The sequence below is a fragment of the Dasypus novemcinctus genome, chromosome 3 (assembly GCF_030445035.2).
Source record: "Dasypus novemcinctus isolate mDasNov1 chromosome 3, mDasNov1.1.hap2, whole genome shotgun sequence".
NCBI lineage: Eukaryota > Metazoa > Chordata > Mammalia > Cingulata > Dasypodidae > Dasypus > Dasypus novemcinctus.
Window position 1 is genome coordinate 61,274,954 of NC_080675.1, and position 19,324 is coordinate 61,294,277.

The 19,324-nt window shown below is 35.7% G+C and overlaps 1 protein-coding gene across 4 annotated transcripts in view; it reads left to right on the forward strand.

Annotated features, from left to right (window-relative positions):
- The window catches only part of NIN (ninein), a 105,824-nt gene extending 87,620 nt beyond the window's left edge, over positions 1-18,204 (forward strand). For 2 of the 4 annotated variants that reach the window (XM_071213936.1, XM_058293440.1), the window contains 6 exons: positions 370-549; positions 1,973-2,122; positions 4,214-4,315; positions 8,174-8,374; positions 11,877-11,990; positions 14,022-18,204. In XM_071213936.1, the coding sequence (XP_071070037.1) occupies positions 370-549; positions 1,973-2,122; positions 4,214-4,315; positions 8,174-8,374; positions 11,877-11,990; positions 14,022-14,231 (957 nt within the window). In that variant the 3' untranslated portion in view covers positions 14,232-18,204. Of the gene's footprint in view, positions 1-369; positions 550-1,972; positions 2,123-4,213; positions 4,316-8,173; positions 8,375-10,042; positions 12,119-14,021 lie in introns of those variants that run through there. The other 2 variants (XM_058293441.1, XM_058293443.1) reach the window with 2 other exon arrangements.
- The last annotated feature ends 1,120 nt before the right edge of the window (positions 18,205-19,324 follow it).

Sequence of the window (19,324 nt, forward strand, 5' to 3'; positions counted from 1 at the left end):
TGGGAGTTATCTAGGTTCAAAGCATAACCTCCTGAGAATGAGGCCATTTTTAATATTTATATATATTCGAATCTTCTATGGAACTGGGGCTTGCCTTCCAATTATCACAGCTATTAGACTTGACAGGGCTGTTTTGCCAAAGTCCATTTTAAGCAGAGAATTTTCCAAATTTCCAAACCTCTTTTTACCAAACTCCAGGAACATGGTTTTATTTATATTTACAAACGCACACTCCCATTAGAAACGAAAGGTTAAGGTTGAAAGTTGCTTATGAAGAATTTTTGTCATTAGGTAAATATGACACATTTCTCAAAACAGAAATGACCATTGGCTTGTTTTTAAGGCTTTACTTTGCAATTCTCTCTTAAGAACCGGGCCCCAGAAATAGTCACTCATCCATCAGGGTTCCACAACCAGCAGAAAAGGCTATCTTGGGACAAGCTGGATCATCTGAAGAATGAGGAGCAACAGCTTCTTTGGCAGGAGAATGAAAGGCTCCAAACCGTGGTGCAGAATACCAAAGCAGAGCTCGCTCACTGCCAAGAGAAGGTAACTTGAAAAGTTGCACGTGGTGGCACGTGTCTCAAAATGGTTAGTTTATGGTTAGTTTGACACGAACATGAATATTTGATATGATTGAAATGGTTCTAGGGTATGGATTTCAATATTCTGCCATGGCAGACTTATTTTAAGAATTATAATTTATCATTTACTTGCATGTAATTTTAACCTGATATCTTCATACTTTTTTTCACTTTGTATAAGTAGTTTATTTTTTAAAATCTGTGATTTTTAATCCTCATGCCCAAACATAGACTCATAGAAATTATGTTAACCATATATTCCTCATGAAAATTAATTAGCCTAGATTGGTAACACAAATGGCAAAACGAGACTCAGAGCCTATTCATCTAACTCCTTGTATGAGGAAAAGGTGACCATTTTAAAGCATTTCAAGGTTGGAATGGTTTTCAAAGGTCATCTTTCCCAACACCAGACTGATACTTAAATTCTCTTCACCTCTGCCAAGTGGTCAACTATGTTTAATTTATGCTTAAACACCTCTTTTGAGGAGTAACTCTAACTCTGAAGAGGCGCAAATACTTGTTCAGAACACCTCCTCTGTGCTGGAAACTCTGCTCTTTGAAGCTGCAGTAATGAATACAGGCATGCTCCCTGTGCTTATGGGACTTAGTTGATGCAAATCCATCAGTTCAGGTATGAACAGTCCAATACAGAGTAGATAGGACTTTCTCCTCATTCACTCTCTAAAAGTTATGCTCATGTCCAAGCAAAAGTGCCTAGGACTAGGGGAACAGATGTGGCGTAAGCAGTTGGGCACCTGCCTCTGACATGGGAGGTCCTGGATTCAGTTTCCCTTGCCTCCTAAAGAAAATGAGGAAGACACCGAGCTGACATGACAGGCTGGCACAATAAGTAGACACAATGAGAGCCACAACAAGCAGGGAGTGGACATAACTCAAGCGATTGGGTGCTTGCCTTCTACATGGAAGGTCCCAGGTTTGGTTCCTGGTGCCTTCTGAAAGGAGGATGAGCAGATACAGAGAACTCACAACAAATAGAGACAGAGAGCAGATAGTGCTAACTTGAGGGGTAGGGGGAAGAATAAATAAATAAAACCTTATTTTAAAAAGGTGCCTAGGACTGTGTCTGCTTTCTTGGCACATCATTTATTAACTCCTGGAAGTTTGTTTTGTATACAAGCCAGAAGTCTTCTTTTCTGTATCTTGTCCTTACGGTGTTGGGTTTTTAACCCAATTATACTACAAATATATTGGTCTAGAAAGGGTCTTTTGAAATACAGAAAATCTAGACTTCCAGAACTGGTAGATTTGGATAGGAGAAAAATAGGTTTTTAATACATCAGAACCCAAGTGCTGAATAAAAAGTTTTCTGTTTGTGGCTGCGTGATTAGATGAGTATTTCTTCCTTTCACATTTGTTCTCATTAGGTCCATCAGCTGGAATCCAACCTTCTTCCCCCCAAGAACCAAAAACATCTAAATCCATCAGGTACTGTAAAACCCCCGGAGCAAGAGAAATTGAGCTTAAAGAGAGAATGTGAACAGTTTCAGAAAGAACGATCTCCTACTAATAGGAAGGTGAGCGTTTAAGTGTGTATCCATGCATCTGTATTCTGACGATAATGTGTCCTTCAGTGTATGTTTCTTCCCATGCATGTTTCTAAGGATGTGTGATCAATGGAATCATTGATTATATTGTAATCAGTGGCATATTTTGGTTCTTTCTTGTATCTATTTATGTTTTTGTAATCTCATCAAAACTGTATTAGAGTTCCATTTGATTGTGTAATGATTGAAAAGAGACAGTTTAAGCTTTCCTAAAGAAGACAGTTAATATCTTTGTTATAAGCCTTTATAAGTTAGCAGGTTTACAAGATTTTATAAGTTAGCAAAATATATATAGCCAAAATATTAAGAATATTATAATATATTCTGTATTAGTTACCCATTGCTGTGTGAAAAATAATAAAACATTTTACTTACTGTTTGTGTGGGTGAGGAACTCAATTCTGACTCCAGGATGCTCATGAGGTTGCAGCCCGGATTTTGACCAGGGCTGCAGTTACCTGAAGGCTTCACTGGGGCAGGAGGACACAGCTCATTCAAGGCTGTTAACAGGGAACATGTGTTCCTTGCTTGCCATTTGCTGGAGGCCTCAGGTTCCCACCACCCGGGCCTCTGCTCACTACGTGGCAGCCTCAGAGCCAGTGATGTAGGAGAAAGAGAGAGAGAGAGACTCTGACCAACCGAGGCAGAAGCTGTGGTACCTTTTATAACCTAATGTCAGACATGTCATACCACCACCTCTGTTGTATTCGATTAGTCACACAGACTAATCCTGGTGTAGTGTGGGAGAGAACTATTCAGGGTGAGAATACCAGGAGGGGCTATCGTGTGGACCGTCTTGGGAGCTGGCCACCACAGGATCAGACCTGTGTAGTGCAGCTCAGTTTGCTCTCTGTACTTTGTCCCATGAAGTTAGAGTCTAGACCAATGTTACTCTGGAAGTTGTTGTTGCTACTTGTTGTTCTTTTTTTAAACTAAAACTCAGATTTATCTTCATTACTCTTCTTAAAATTATGGATTGCTTAAAAATCTGAGAGGAATGATAAAGAATAATACTTTTATAATAAATTCATAAATGTTAAAAAGTAAAATGTCTGGAATCTATCATGGCCATAGGCAATGAGAAGGTTGGTTGTGCTTTAAAGCTCAGCCTTTTAATTTTGTAAACAGTTCAGTAAGAGAGACTTGTATCTACCTGCTTACTAAAGGAAGGTCTTAGAGTACGTTTTAAAATAACAATGAATGAAAAATATGCCTAGAGAGACTGTACTCTGTGTGACAGTTCTTGCTACTCTCAGTTCTTTAAAAAAAAAACAAAACAACTTTTTAGTTTGGAATAATTTCAAATTTTCAGGATAGTTGCTAAAATAATACAAAAATCTGTACAGAGAACTCCAGTATACTCCTACAAAGATATTTATATTTACCACCTTCGAACATTTTGCCATTTTGTTGTATTATTTTATCTATTATACTTACGTATTTTCTAAATATTTGAGAGTAAGTTGCATGTATCATGCTCCTTGAATACTTAATACTTCCATGTATATTTCCTAAGAACAGGGATAGTCACTTATGTAACCACCTTAAATAAGTTTTCAAGTTCAAGAAATTTGACATTGAGATAAAGCTTAACAGTCTATTTTCCAATATTTTCAGTTGTCCCAAAAATGTGATTTGGGGCATTTTCTCCTCCATCATTAAATCCTAATAGATAAATCAATGCAGCAAAGCACAACCAGCATTTTTTTAAATTAATGAAAAGTACTAGGAAATATCAGAGTACATGACTCATAGTGAGAATAAGTATTATTTCATGAAATTTTTCTTTCAGTGATACATACTCAGAAAATGTATATCTTATAGTGGAGACATCAGATTTTGAAAGCCAGCTGCCTTAAGGAACTGTTCTGTGTAAGGAGGAGTGATTTAACTAGGTTACTTAAATATAAGCAAATCACGAAATTGCATTGTTTGTTGTTTTCCATTACTGATTTAAGTCCGTGTTCCTCCAAGAGTTTAGATTTCTGACTAGCATAAATTTGTTAAAATAAAGCAGGCAATTTAGTTGTTTTTATTTTGAATTTTTTTGTTTTCTAACAGATCAGTCAGATGAATTCCCTTGAACGAGAATTAGAAACAATTCATTTGGAAAATGAAGGTCTGAAAAAGAAACAAGTAAAACTGGATGAGCAGCTAATGGAGGTAAGTTTCTGGCTATGAAGAATATTTTAATCGATGAATTAGCTATTTGTTGGGAGTAACTAGACATGACATTGGATTCCTATTGTGAAAAAAAGTAAAAATCTAATTACAGTGTCAAGCTGAATTTTTTGGTCTGTCTTACCAAGTTGATGGACACTTTTGTTTACACAATCGTAAGAATCCATACTACTTTTCAGAAGAAAGAAGAATGCTATTTATCCTTAAATGCAAGTCTGCACCTTGACCCAATTCAGGTGGCAGGGACTCAGAATGATACACCAAGGGACCCAGGGCTCTCACGACCCCTGTAGCCGTAACAGTTTCCTGAAATCACCTATATTGCTGTGTTTTGCAGATATGATTGTTCTCTAACAATCTCTTAATTAAGGAAATCCAAGCAGGGAATTTGAGAGGATTTGCATTTAAAAGTTACTTCATTTGTAGCTCAGCACTGCCTCGGAATTCCATAAATGTAAAATGGCACATTCAATAAATATAAAAATGGATGTGTAAAACTTGTCAGCTTGGACATTGGGGTTTTTTTTTTTTTAGATATATTTTTATGTACTTTCAAAATGACATTGGGTTTTAAATCTACTAGATTGCTTTTTTTTTTTTTAAACTGGGCACAATTATAGGATATAAAATAAATTATGTACAAATCATCCTTAATAAATAAAAATGTCATTGAAATACTTTGGGTAGATGAAACTAGTTCAGGTAGTAATTAATCCAATATTTAGTGAACTGTGAGGTTTATATAAAGTAAAGAAGCATAGGTAGAAAAAGCTTTTTTGTGCTTTTAAAAATACTATGTATACATATATTTTTAAGCCAAGATAATAGAAAGGAAGAGAGATTTAAATATTTTCTCTTATGAAGCTAGACACATTCAAAAGTAATTTTAAATAGACACTTGGTTTTAAATGTGAAATATGTGTAAACATATTGTATTGATGTTTACACGACTGCTGAAGTTTCTGCCACTTTTAGGTTCTCTGATTTATTCACTAATGGGGAGATTAGTATAACTGCATTTACTGAAATCTAAACCATTTCTTTCTTTGACAGCATATAATAAATGTATTTAAAACCTTGAATTGCAGGCTGTATTTTGATAAATTTATGCTTTTCTGATAAGGTAGTTATATACTCTAATGAATAAGATATCTGAAGGTAAACCCAATATGTCTAGTACCAAACTGAAAAGTAACTGAGTATACTCAGTCTCTGTTAGATCCTCTCCAAACCCTCTGGCATCAGGCCCATTCTTCTCCCACTTGCCCTAACTGGCCTCAGAAGCCCCCTTCTCTCCCAGCTCCCCTCTACATTGTCAGCCGTCATAAGCAATTTCCCCTCGTTATTTTTCTCCCTGACCTAGCTGTAAATATTTGCTAATGGGTGAGGGAAATTGAGTGTTCTTGGCACTGAAGCTGTGTAACTACGAAAAAAGCATGGCTTTTGAATTTGAATACGGAAAAGAACATCTTGTATGCTATTTACTCTAATGAAGCTTTCACTAGGAAATAAGATGGAACCATCAACTCTGTATAGATTTATAAAAATTGGCTTTTTATTTTATATCTATAACATAGGCCAATTTTGGGGATCCACAGTGGTTTTCACACCTTTTGTTTGTGTGTGTGTGTTCCAGCTCACCTGAGGGATAAGGTACATTCTCCCTCTGGCAGGGAGTCTCACGTGCTTGATATGAGAGATTGTGGGCAGGCAGGGAGATGTTCCTACAACAGAATCTTGGGCATCAGGGCATTTGAGAAAAGTTTTCCAACTGATTTAATCTAATATATGTACTCTCTTGTGGGGAGTGGTCTCTCCTCAGCTCTGTGTACCAGTTTAAAAGTCACTGATCTAATGTAACATTTACCCCCACTGTAGCTAAAGATTCCAAATCACTGGGCTAGAAAGTGGAAGAGTTAGAGCTAGAATCTGGCTCTCACTTTATGGCGTTTTCAATTATACGAAGCAATGTTCTATAAATAAATCATTTTGAACATTTAAAAAAAATGATTTCAGACTATGTCTGCAGTTCTCCAGTCTGCTGTGTACCTCTGTGACAGCAAACAGCTCGGATACTTGAAGAGCAGAAGTGTCCCATAGTTTATATTCTGCAATTCCAAGTGCCAAGGGATTTAACACGAGGTCTGTTCCATACTGGACCTGGAATCGTCTAAGTAATTACATTGAGAAGGCTGGAGGTTAAAGGTGGCAAACTCACAGACGAGCCAAATAATAGTAGGTGAGGAAGCAGTTGCAGAATTAGAATTGTGAGATATATTTGTCTGCAAATTTATATGCAAAGAAATATAAATGTTGGGTCCTCCACAAGCTCTTTGTGAGTAGAGCACACATAGTCATGTATATATTATATCAAATTGCTACTGTTCTTTCTCTTTTTATAACTCATACTTTTCTTTCTCTTTTTATAACTCCTGTAATTTTCTTTTGTTTGTTTTTGTTTTGTCTGTGGCTAACCTGTACCTAGAACTCAGTGGTTGGAACTAGCAGAGAAGGGTGCAGTTCTCTGCCTGAGATAGTGTGTGAAGGTAGAACATTCTCTTACAATGAACTTTCATAGCATGGAGACATCTCATTAAACTCCTTGTTCATGTAATCATTTCCACTGCCTCTAACAGTTAATAAGTACTTAAGGTAAGAGCCAGTATTCATTTTCATTTTGCTTTAACTATGGAATATGTCTCTATTTACATTTACATCAGGATTTTCCTCAGTATTTAAAATATTGTATGTGAAGAAAATTATTCCTCTGCTATAAAATCATAGGATCATAATTCTCCATCTCCTTTATTCCTGAAAATAAACTGGTGGGTTTTCTAAATCTACAACTAGCAACATTTCAAAATGGATAAGGGCTCATCTCAGAAATTTAGAGTTAAGGAAATGGATAGTGGCTCTGCAGTTTCACAGTAGCATTTCATTTTAGTTGTGTCTTAAAGAATCTTTTTTCTCCTTCTCCCTAGCCTGGGAGTGCTTCATCTTGACTTTCATACTTGGCCATGTTTGGTGCATGTCTTCCATTGAGCCCTGTGACTGCTGAACATGTAGGCAGAAGAAAGATAGCGTGCTTCACTGGGCAAAATGAAGGCATTCTCCTCCTTTTCCTCACCCTGACTTTGATTGGCATGTTGATACACATACATTTCCTCATTGTCTTGAACAAATATTTCTATTCTGTGTACACCATTTCCCAAATGTTCTGGGATATCACTTTATGCCCCAGATTTGCCCGTCCTATTGTTTGGTTAGTTTAAGGTTATAACTACACGTTAATAATAAAACTAAAGTGTGTTGAAATATTTTTAAATGTGAGACAAGAGATACTTTGAAAAAAATTGCTAACTTGGCATTAGAAAATATGCTGTCATTGAATATATCTGCTTTTAAGAATCTTTAATGGCAAGTGCAAATCCCAAACGCATAAAAGGCATAACAGCTTTCTCTGCTGATTTCCTTACTCCAACTCCTGTAAAAAAAAAAGTGGGTAGGGGGTAGTCTAATTAAATGTTTTTATATATAAAACAAAGTAGAATTAAGACATTTTATATACACCATATCCATCATGCCCATATAGTTACTTGAGAGTAAAGTGCTATTTTTAAGACTTAACCTTTGAAGGCGGCCTGCTTCTCCTTTAATTATAGTATCTCCTAAGCAAAACGACTCTTCCATTTACATCTTACTCAGGCTCATGTGCTGCCTGATTTCCAAGTTATCAGTGGGTATGAGCTCACAGGCATTGTTACTCTCTGTTGACACTTTCAAGGGTAGGTCTGTGATCGAAGGCCCTGCGCTGACCAAGGCTTTGCCATTATCCTCCAGATACAGCACCTGAGGTCCACTGTGATGCTTAGCCCGTCCCCTCACACTTGGGATCTGCAGCTGCTCCAGCAGCAAGCCTGTCCAGTGGTGCCCAGGGAGCAGTTTCTGCAGCTTCAACACCAGCTGCTGCAGGCTGAAAGAATAAACCAGCGCCTGCAGGAGGAACTTGAAAACAGGACTTCGGAAACCAATACGCCACAGGTATGAAGTGAATTTTTTCTCCATTAGGAAATGCAGATCATCTAACTGATAAGCTGCCTGTTTAATTTTACCTGTTTACTTGGAAATTCAGAGGTAGGGATAGAGAATTTAAGTCTTCTGTCAGACAGTTACACCTTACTTCACTTGTATCACAATATTACAAATCCACAGAAACAGCAGTACTATGTGTATTTTTATTTTTATTTTCTCAGTTCTAGTTTTGAGCTCTCAGCCTCTAAGCTTGGTAACTAAGTGTTCTGGGTCTCCCTTTTCACATTTGTAAGTAATTATGACATATCAAGATCACTTGAGCCAGTGAACAAATTGGCCCAACATTATTATCTGACACTAAAAATACTACAAAATTCAAGCATAACTGTGGGATATGCAGTACTCACAAGCATTTGGGGTTTTTCTGTGCCAGGTGGGTATAGCCTGCAGAATTCCATTGAATTCACAACTGGGGATCATTCACATAAAGTAGAATGTGCAGTCAGGAAAATATTTGTGTTGAAACAGTTCATTTAACTTATTCTTTTTAATGAGTTAGTTTGAAAAACTCTATTTTTAAGAAAATATAAAGATCTTATTCATCCCTTTCCTTTGAATTAGTATTATCCCTGCTCATTACCAAACACAATCTTATATTACTAGGTTTTCAAATAGTTATTTTTCTTTAGTGCTTCATTTATAATCATCATTTTTTCAGAAGTATCTTGCCCGATTAATTTATTTGTGTTTAGGAATTAAGAAATAAAGGGTACTTCTTAGTTTATGAAATTCTAAATAAATTCTTTCTGATTTGAAGACTCCTCTGTTTTCAAATACCTTGCCTCCCAGCTAACATTTGATAGGAATTTCCCAGCTTTTTTTCTGTAATCTCCTCAAAGTGACTTTGCAAATTGACATTTGCATTTTAATTATGCCCTGGTGTGGTTCTGTTTTCCTCTCCCACTACTATATATCTATTCTTTGTCATGATGTACCTCCATTACCTATTCTTCCTGACAAACTTAAAAAATTTTTTGTTTTAAAATCCACATTTTTGGAAGCATTACCTATTCTTCCTGACAAACTTAAAAAATTTTTTGTTTTAAAATCCACATTTTTGGAAGCTTTTTCTATGCTGTATCAACTTCTAAATACTAAAATTAAATTCTCCAATTAAAATTGTGATGGCGGGATGTTGGAAGGATGCTTCAACTTTATATAACTGAGTTATAAAACCTTCACCTCAATTTTTAGTGGATATTCTAAACCAATTGATTTGTCTTGAATTCTATCCATTGCTCTCTCTTCCCAACCCACCAACCAATGTTTAAAAATAAAAATATCCTTCTACTGCAATTACTTTAGGGCTAGAGTGACAAAAAATATTGAGATATTTAGACTAAAAAAAATTGAGATGGCAGGGTAGACTGCTTTTGCAGTTCCCAGTCACTGAGCTGACGACTTTTAAGAATACAGAACATTATTAGAATCTGCACGCTGTGTGTGTGTGGAGTGGTGTGATTTCTTCTGCCTTTGTGTTGCTCTGCTTGCTTTTGTTATGTTAAAGTGTGTGCTTCTAAATATTGTTTGCTTTATAAATGTGTGCGTTTAGACCCCCCCCAAAAAAGCATAATCTTGACATCAGGGTGAAGTGTACCACTTGCCTTCTTTCTCTAGGCCTTGCTACCGGAGCAGCGAGCAGTGCATGCAGATTCCTACAGAAGGATTGGGCACCTGTGAAAACTGGGCTGCTATTGATGGCATTTCTTACCATGGCAGATACTCAAATGCACACGCCCGCACATGCATACACACCACACAAATAGAGAAACATAAGCTGAGAAATGTTTGAGAATCAAGTGCTCTTTTAAGTTATTATTATTATTGCTGTTTTAAGCCTTTGCAGTATTATGTCTCTTATTTATTTATGTAGAAATGACAGGTTTTGTGAATCAAATTCACAAATTTCAGCTTGTTACAAATCATTTTATTTATACCATTTAAAGAGTGTGGATTTGAGATTCTTGAAAGGATGTAGTCTATATATTTTCTCATTCCATATGTTGTAACTATTTTTAACAAAAGGTACTACTTTTATATATGGAATTTGAAGAAAATCAGGGTTATTTATACTGTTTTGTATAAGATGTATAATACTTTTTGACAAGAAAAGGGACAATTTTGATGAAACAATAAAATGAATTTTAAATATATCACTGCCTTTTGTTTTTCCTCTTCCTCCCATTCTTTGCTATAATCTATGTTCTTCTGATTCATTATTTGTCATTATGGGGTTTTTATTTTATTTTATTTTATTTTTTTTAGTCAAGTGTAAATCAGGAATTTTTCATTTATGTTTGAGTTCTAAAAAGCCACTCTGTCTTTTAAAATACAGGATTTTTGAAACACTAGATGTTCTCAAGGTCTGATTTCTTCACATTTATTTTCTGCATTAACTCTTGCCTGCTAAAATTTTTGTTTTGGAATAGTCACATGATTTAGTTTCTTTTATGATTCAGTACATGCTATTATTTAACATCCAAACATGTTGCCTTTTGACTCATGTTTGGTCATTTTGCTTGCTTTTTAAAGGGTGCCTTTTCAGGAATACTTTTAAAGGCAGATTATGCCATCAACCATTAACATCTGAGTTTTTCTTAAACATTGGAAGAACCCTTTGAACTCTGAAATTCCTTATGTGAGCATTTTAGGGTGGGCAGTCAGTTGCACTCTAAGCTGTCTCTAAGTCCCTCTGCTCTCCAAAAGGCATGTACTCCTTAATCCATCACTGTTGTGTGAGAAGAGGAGGAAGGAAAGGCTGAGGTTCTTTTCCTGCCCTATTGTTTAATCTAGAAGCTGTTTGCAGGGAGAAGATCCTTAATTTTAAATCTGTTCTGATGACAAACCCATCCTCCAAACCAGATGTTTGCTTAACATTGACAAGTCAAACTGGGAAATAGATGTTTAGAATAATTGTCAGGAAGAGGCTGATTGTTATGAAGAAAGAAACACTAACACCCTTGCAGTCGTTTCAAGGAAAAACAGAGACATGTATTGCAAGCCAACTGGGCATTGTTAGGCAATCCTGAATCAACTCAGGTTTTTTTTGTTATTGGGAGGCTCACAGTATTGCAAAGCCAAAGCCTGCATGGAAGGGTGATAACCGTCCTTTAATTCACTTCTGATACCCATTTTACTTGAAGAAGTGGAAACAGGTGTTAAATTATGGGTTTTAAGAATTTTACTTTATAATCAGGGGAAGATGGTAACACAGGTAAGATTCTTTTTACTTTTTTACCTTTGAGTCTTTTTCTAATAGGGCTACTTTTCTAACATGCAACCCATGCAATGCTCAGAATCGCATTTCATCAGAAATCCATTCTTCCTGTTACAAAGGCAAAGCATCTACTGTCCTTTCTTTAGGCATCTTGTGGGGAAAATTAACCAGTAGTGGAGCTGTTTTCAGTGTGGCATACTTTTCTAAATAATATACTTTTTTCCTTCCTTACAGGGAAACCAGGAACAACTGGTTACTGTCATGGAGGAACGAATGATGGAAGTTGAACAGAAATTGAAACTGGTGAAAAGGCTTCTTCAGGAGAAAGTGAATCAGCTCAAAGAACAAGTGAGGCTCCCTGGTCATCTCCGCCTGCCCACCCCACATTCCAGTTTTAATTCCAGTTTTACATTCCTTTATTGCCATTAACTTATTAATTTTTTTTGTTGTCTAATAAAGGCAAATTCTACTGTAAATGTCTAGAAGAATTTCAATTCTCTCTCCCCTTCCCCTACCCCAAACATAAATTCTGTATTCTACGTCATTTTTTTTTTCAAAGCTCTTTTAAGGTATATGTTTTTCTACAATTAAAAATTGTATGTTTGCTAACAATGACGCACATGAAACTAAAGCATTTCTAATGAGATTCAGTGGCTCAAATTTAATATCTATAGATTTTTTTTCCCCAAGTCAAGACAAGTTTCTATTTAAATAAAGAGAAAAATGATATTCATAAAAAATTGGAGGTGGGGCTTATTAAATGGAACTTTAACTTTCCTGTTCCCAATAGCATATGACAACTTCAAGAAGTATCTTATTCCTATAAGAATGTGCTTAGAATCAGAATTTGAACTCAAAATTCCAGGACCACTAATTGCTGGTGGCAAGTGTGGTCTCAGAGTTTAGAAAATAGCTGCAAGTCCACTGGAGAGACATGCAAGGAGGACAACTCCTGGGAGAGTTTTATGAATTCTTCAGAAACTGAGATTGAGAAAGACTGGTGGGAAAGGAGGTCAAAATTGCCCAACCTGATTTTCCAGGTACCTAAAACCTAAGAACACTCCTGGAGGAGGGTCTGAATGCAGAGCTGGACAGGCTCCCTCTTTGCCCCATAAGTGAAGATGCAGAGTGGAGAGAAGAATGTCCTGCTCAGTAAGCATTTATCAATTCAATCCTTTAGTCATTTATTCAGCACTTAGTTACTATTTTCCTGTTCTAGGTGATAGAGATAGAGCAGTGGGTTAAATGAAGTTCCTGCCCATATAGAGTGTACATTCTGGTACATCTTCAAGGTACCAAGCATTTGGCCAGATGATACGTTCAAAAATAAAGAAAATGGGGTCCACCCTATTTTCAGTAGAGGGGAACAGAGAAAGGAGATACTTAATTCAACCCAAGGGTTTAAAGAAAGCTTCCTTAAAGCTTCTTAAACTGAGTGGTAAGGGTTAAGTAAGATTTGGACAGATAAAGAAATGTGGGAAAGGCATTCCAGGCTGTGGGAACATCATGGAGTTACGACAACATATGGGCATAGACCAATACTTTGGCTCACCAGTTGATATTGTCTTGGGAGAGGCAGGAGAAGAGACTGGACAGGAAGGCAGGAATAGGGTAGTAGAGGCCTTGTGTGCTGAGCCAAGGAATTTGGATTTTATTCTGTAGGTGATGCAGAGTCATCGAAGTATTTTTGATGAGAGGGAAGGAAGGAGGAAGAAAGAAAAATTGGGTTAGCGAGCGTTCAATAGAGAATAACCAGATTCTGAAGTGTTAGTATGTTATACATGCAAGTTATCTAGGTTCTGAGTTTCAGAGTGTTATAATCCTTATCATTGTCCTTTGAAACACTAATAAATTAATTCACTGCTCTTTAGCTGTCTTTATTCCCTTAAATCTTTATACGTTTAGATGCCCTGCTTGAATTGGGTATAAAAGTGAGCAGTTAAAGATGTCCAATGGGGGAAGGAAGGATTGGAAGATATTAACAGAAGCAATTTATCCCAAGGCCACTGGCAAGTCTTCTTTCCCCAACCTAGATTATATATTCTAACAATAAAGATTAGAATATACCTTCTAACTAAGGCACTGTGCAAAAAAGGGAGAATTAATTTATTTAGGTGGGACAAATTTTTCCTTTTTTTGGCCCCACGGATAAAATCTGTTCTTTTTATTAGCAACGTCCACAAACGTATTGTGCAAAGAAAAACTTGGAAACAGTAGATTTGCTTCACTTGTATCTCTGATGCCAGGTCTGATGTTACAACAGTATTGTAAATAAAAGAATATAATTGATAGAAGCCGTTTGCCTTTATAAACAGCTGTCTTTATTTCAGATCTTAAGTTTAACAGATTTAGTCAAGATGTTTCTGGTTCTATTTCTAGCTCTGCAAGAATACTAAATCAGATGCAATGGTGAAGGATTTGTATATTGAAAATGCCCAGTTGTTGAAAGCCCTGGAAGTGACTGAACAGCGACAGAAAACAGCAGAGAAGAAAAATTACCTCCTAGAAGAGAAGATTGCCAGCCTTAGTAATATAGTCAGGAATCTGACACCAGCACCATTGACTTCTCCACCTCCGCTGAGGTCATAGCCAAACCAAAGGATATAGTCATTTTTGTGCACTTTACTGAAAGGGATGGAATATTTTAGTAGGTTCTATCAATTCTTTTAATTTATTTATTTTTACCTGTATTGGCTTAAAATTAAGCCTAACCTAAAACTGTCAGCAACAGAATTGCAGTCTCCATTCATCGCAGTTAGTTTTCCCAAATAGATCTTTATAGGGATGTTGAATGAATATTCACTTATTTCACTCTATTTAAATTACTCCCAAACTTTTAATTTAAAAAAAATTATAAAAGCCACCAAAAAGAAAACAATTCAAGAGCCTTAAAACCCCAGTTTTGAATGAGTTTTTAAAAATCACTATTATGTACAAATTTGTGTAAATTTCAGATATTTTAAGTGTGAGATCTGATTAGAATGGCTGTTTTGAATTTTATTTATTTTAAAACTGAATTTAGATATTCCTTCACATTTAAATACTGAAAAAGTCATTCTGTTTCTAATAGACTTTGTTCTTTGAATTAATTAATTTATTGGTAGACTTTATTTGATAAGGAAACTGTGCTAAGTAACCACTACAGTCAAAAAATCCCAAGTCCATATAACTCTACCTTCTAATGCCTATGACAGTATTACCACTCTTGAATATTATACATATAAAGCTGATTTACTCAGCTGTACTATTAACTAATTTTCAAGCCTCACTTTTTTTAATAAGATTTATTTATCCCCACTCTCCCCTTGCAGATTGCTTGCTGTCTATGCTCTTTGCCCATTTACTGCACGTTCTTCCATGTCTGCTTGTCTCTCTTTGTTGCATCATCTTGCTACAACAGCTCTTCACAGGTGCAGGCCCGTCAGCTCTCTGTGGGCACAGGCCAGCCTGCCTTCACAAAGAGGCCCTGGGATGCGAACCCAGGGCTTCCCATATGGTAGACGGGAGCCCAATCCATTGAGTCACAGCCGCTTCACTTTCTTTAAACAGGCTTTTTTTTTTTTTTTTGGCTCTTAGAAATGGGAGCTTGTCTTCTAAGAAATGGATAAAACCACATTCTTAAAACATTTGAACTATAAGAAAACACTGAAACTTTGGAGTAAACAACAAATCTTGGAAGAGAGGTAAACAAACTCCATGTGGGGTTTTCCTCTCTCTCAAGTCTTAGGAGTCCATGAACTTATATTTGGGGTTATAAGAACTCAGGGAACAATATTTTAAACTGTCTTCCTGAACTACTGTAGGGCCTCTTTAAGAATTTGAAATGTACAAACCATGTGATATTATTTATTTGTCTTATATATTTACAACCATAGTAGAATTTTTATCTCTATGTTTTAAGTATAGAGATAAAAAGGTCTTGATTTTAGAGTGAAAATTTCTTCTAACTTATGGGAGAGTTTTTTTTTGTTTTTTGTTATTTGTTTAATATAGGTCAAAATTTCTACACTTCTTACTCCTCTATACCTCAAATCTGATAAGAATTTCTTACTGTGATAAGCGTTGGCATGCCCTTTGAGGTAAAGGAGTGCCAAGTAGGACTTTCCATTCAGTCTCAAAATCAGGACTTTATAAAATAGCAGACATTTTAAATTGGATAACATTTTTTCCCCAAGTAATATCTCCACTTCTAGCCTATTTCAGCCAGCAGTCAATAGAGAACTTGCTAGATGCAGAATACTAACAGAGCTCATCAAAGCTACATACTTGATTTTGTGGGAGATTAATTAAATCAGAAACATTCACATGGATGTATTCCAGGAAGACTCTGACCTTCTATTTACAAGAAATACAACAGCAAAAGCGAGTGCTGCTTTATGACAGGTACATAAGATGAAACAAACTGCCTAAGAAGTCCTATAAAGTCAGAAACTCAATCCCAACAAAATAATTTCCATCAAGGAGCCTCAGGGTTCCTGGGGGCCTAACTATCCCATGGATCCTTGCTGTCAACCCAAGAGTCCTCATACCAGAGCCCTGATAAGGCCTGGTCATTTGTGGGACTGGGGTTCTTGCTGGTGAAACAGACCTTTTAAGTTTTGGACAGCTCTTATTATCAGAATGTCTTGGTTTCCTCTTGGAAAGAATTCATTGTAATCCTTCCTTATAATTATGCATCAAAATATTTGACATCTGCTATCATGCCTTCCCCGAATCTTTTCTCCAGTGTAAACATGCCTAGTAAACTCAACTACTTGTATAGTATTGGCTTTAACAGAGAGTCTTTTTCATTTAAAACTATGGCTAGGCCTAGGCTGCGGTTAAAACTAAGCATATATGGTGTAGTTACATATATACTTCAAGTTACTCAAGGTTACTGCTGTTGGAACTAAACACCAAGCATATTTCTCAGATAGTTGGTTTAGTATGTAACCATGTTTGGTTTTTTGTTTGGTTTTTTGTTTTGGTTATTTTTTACATATTGAAAGTGTGGGTTAGTTTTTGTTTACTTCCTATAAAGTTGTATTTATGTGTATATAAAATGCTGTACAATGAATATAAATATGACTTTCTGGAAAGTTTTAGACAGCGTTTAGAATTCCTTTATGCAAAAGCAAAATGCTGCTCAAATGAAAGTTAATTACAATATCTAGGTGCTTAATTTCCTCCTTTTCTTCATCTACAGGATTGGGAAAAAGGGTGATCAAAAAATAACTATTAAAAAAATATAGAGACCTTAAGTTTATACTTTTGTGCAGCAGTTTATTTTTGTAGACTTAAGAGTGGGAATTTAACTGACAATTTATTAAATTGCTTACAGCTTTTAAAAAACCTTTTAAAGAGATTAAATTGCTAAAATTAAATGTTTAGTTTTTGCTTTCAGACTTTAACACTCTTTAAAATCATATGGTATATTTTATTTTATAGGCAGTTAATAAGATGCTTGTTTATAAAAAGCACTGGTTTTTAAACTTTCTTTTGACTTCTTTAAAATAGTCCTGGAAGATGGGATCTTCATTTCAAGGAAAGGGAATCAAATTTGCCCTTGTGATAATGATGCATTACACTAATAAAGGAAAATGTGTGTAGTAAAACCTACATTGTTCTATTTTTCTTCTGATTTTAGAAGCCTGAACTAAGAAACTCAAATTTGTGAAAGGAGAGAAGTAGAAAGGGAGGGATAAAAGCAGCAACACTATTTTGTTTTTCTAAAACTCTTATTAAATCCAGATTTCAGAAATTGTCCCAAGTGTGAATCCTTCCCAGAAGCTTCAAATGCATTGCTTATGTATATAATCCTTAGCATTTTTACATAAATAGATTACAAAGTCAGAGGCTTTCAAGGTGTGGGAGGGAAACTTACATGACTGGTATTTCAATAATGCATCAGTACCCAGGGCAGGTATTAGTGCAGACTTCAGGTTTTAACATGTGGAAAATGATTTTTGGCTTTTGGATTCCTTTTTCTTTTTTGCTGAGCAAAAGAAAAAAGGTATTGTTATTGTTCTTATTGGCATCTTAAAGGTATTCCCAGTCATGGCAAGACTAAGAGCTTTATAATACTATTAAGCAAGTCCTGTTTTGAGTGGATTACCTGTAATGACTCATTGGAATGATATAATTGTACAAGTAATGCCAAGTACCAAGTCAATGCTTAATAAACCTACTCCGTCCATATTTAAAACTGAATCTTTATATCGTGTTTGTACCTATTTGACCATTTCCTCCTAATAGTTTTGGTATAATGGCATATATATAGCTGTTTAATAATAATCACCAAAGTTAGCTTTTTTGCTTTTCAGCGTTTTTGAACTCCACAAAGTTAAATTAATTCTTATTTGGGGAGACATCATCACAGCATGATTTAAGAGAGTATTGGTTTTGCGAAGGAAAACCTGAGGTGAAGAGAGCCTGAGTTCATCTAAAGCCACCTAGAATTCTATTAAGAAAAAAATAGTGATGTGTATATACTTTCATTGGCTTTGTATATTTCATCTTAACTGTTCTATCCTAGAAAGATTTTAATGTAAGCTTCAAATGTAAATAAACAGTTTTGCAAATATGCCTGTTTTCTATACAACCTGAACTTTTTAAAAACAGTTTCAGTATGTTTATCTTTGGTCTTTAGAGAGGAAGCATCAAAATATTGCAGTAAACACATTCTACAAATGCATCATCTCAGTCCCACTCCAGACTTACTGAATCCAAATCTGCATTTTTAAAAGGTCCTGTCAAAGGACTGATGACTTTCAGACAAGCCAGTTTGGAGTCCCTGTACTCTATGATGGTTCATATTTAACCCGAGGAGAGGTCTGCTTGGAATTTGGGGCATCTCAGAGTTGACTTTATTTCACTTTGCCTTCTTTATGGGTGGCTCAAACTGCCTAATTGAGCTGCTCATAAATGATGAGATATATGGAATCAGGGACACAAAAAGTTAACATGAAAGCATATTATGTTAATTTGCTGAATACCAGGATGTAGAATGGAAATGTGGGGCAAAATTAGTCCCATTTCACAAGACCTCTTTTATTTTCGAAGTTTTTATACAAACCACATTTTGCCTTTATGAGACAGGAACTATTATCCCCATTTAAAGATAAGAAAACTAAAGCTTAGTCAAGTTGTGACTTATTCAAGGTCATGCAGCCAGCTATGTAAGGACTCAGGACTCAAGACCCAGGTATGTTTGCATTAATAAGTTGAAACACTCATATCAATTCCTACTCCTGGCACATGACATTTAATCAGTGCTGATTGAATACCTACCTTGTACACTACATTATAAAGAGAAATACAAAACATTCCTGCTTTTGTGTTTATGAGCTGATTGGGGTAAAGGAGTAAGATTTATACACCAAAGAATTATTAGAAAAAATATACCCATAAGAAGACAATCGAGTTTTGTTGTAGTCAGTACTCTGGCCACTGAGATTGGGGGAAAGATTAATATCCTCAGGTATTTTAATGTAGAAAGTAAGGTTTTTAATCTAGCGCTAAGTGTAATTCTGCATTTCATTAGGATTAGTGTATCATGTTTGTTTTATGGTCTCATTCATTTTATGTACAAATGTCATATTTTCTCTCTAATGCATACCTAATGTCCCTTTTCCCCCGTAATAGTTAAATTTTGTCCGAAAGATGAGAATTGTGACTTAACTGATGTAATATAGTCTGCTGAT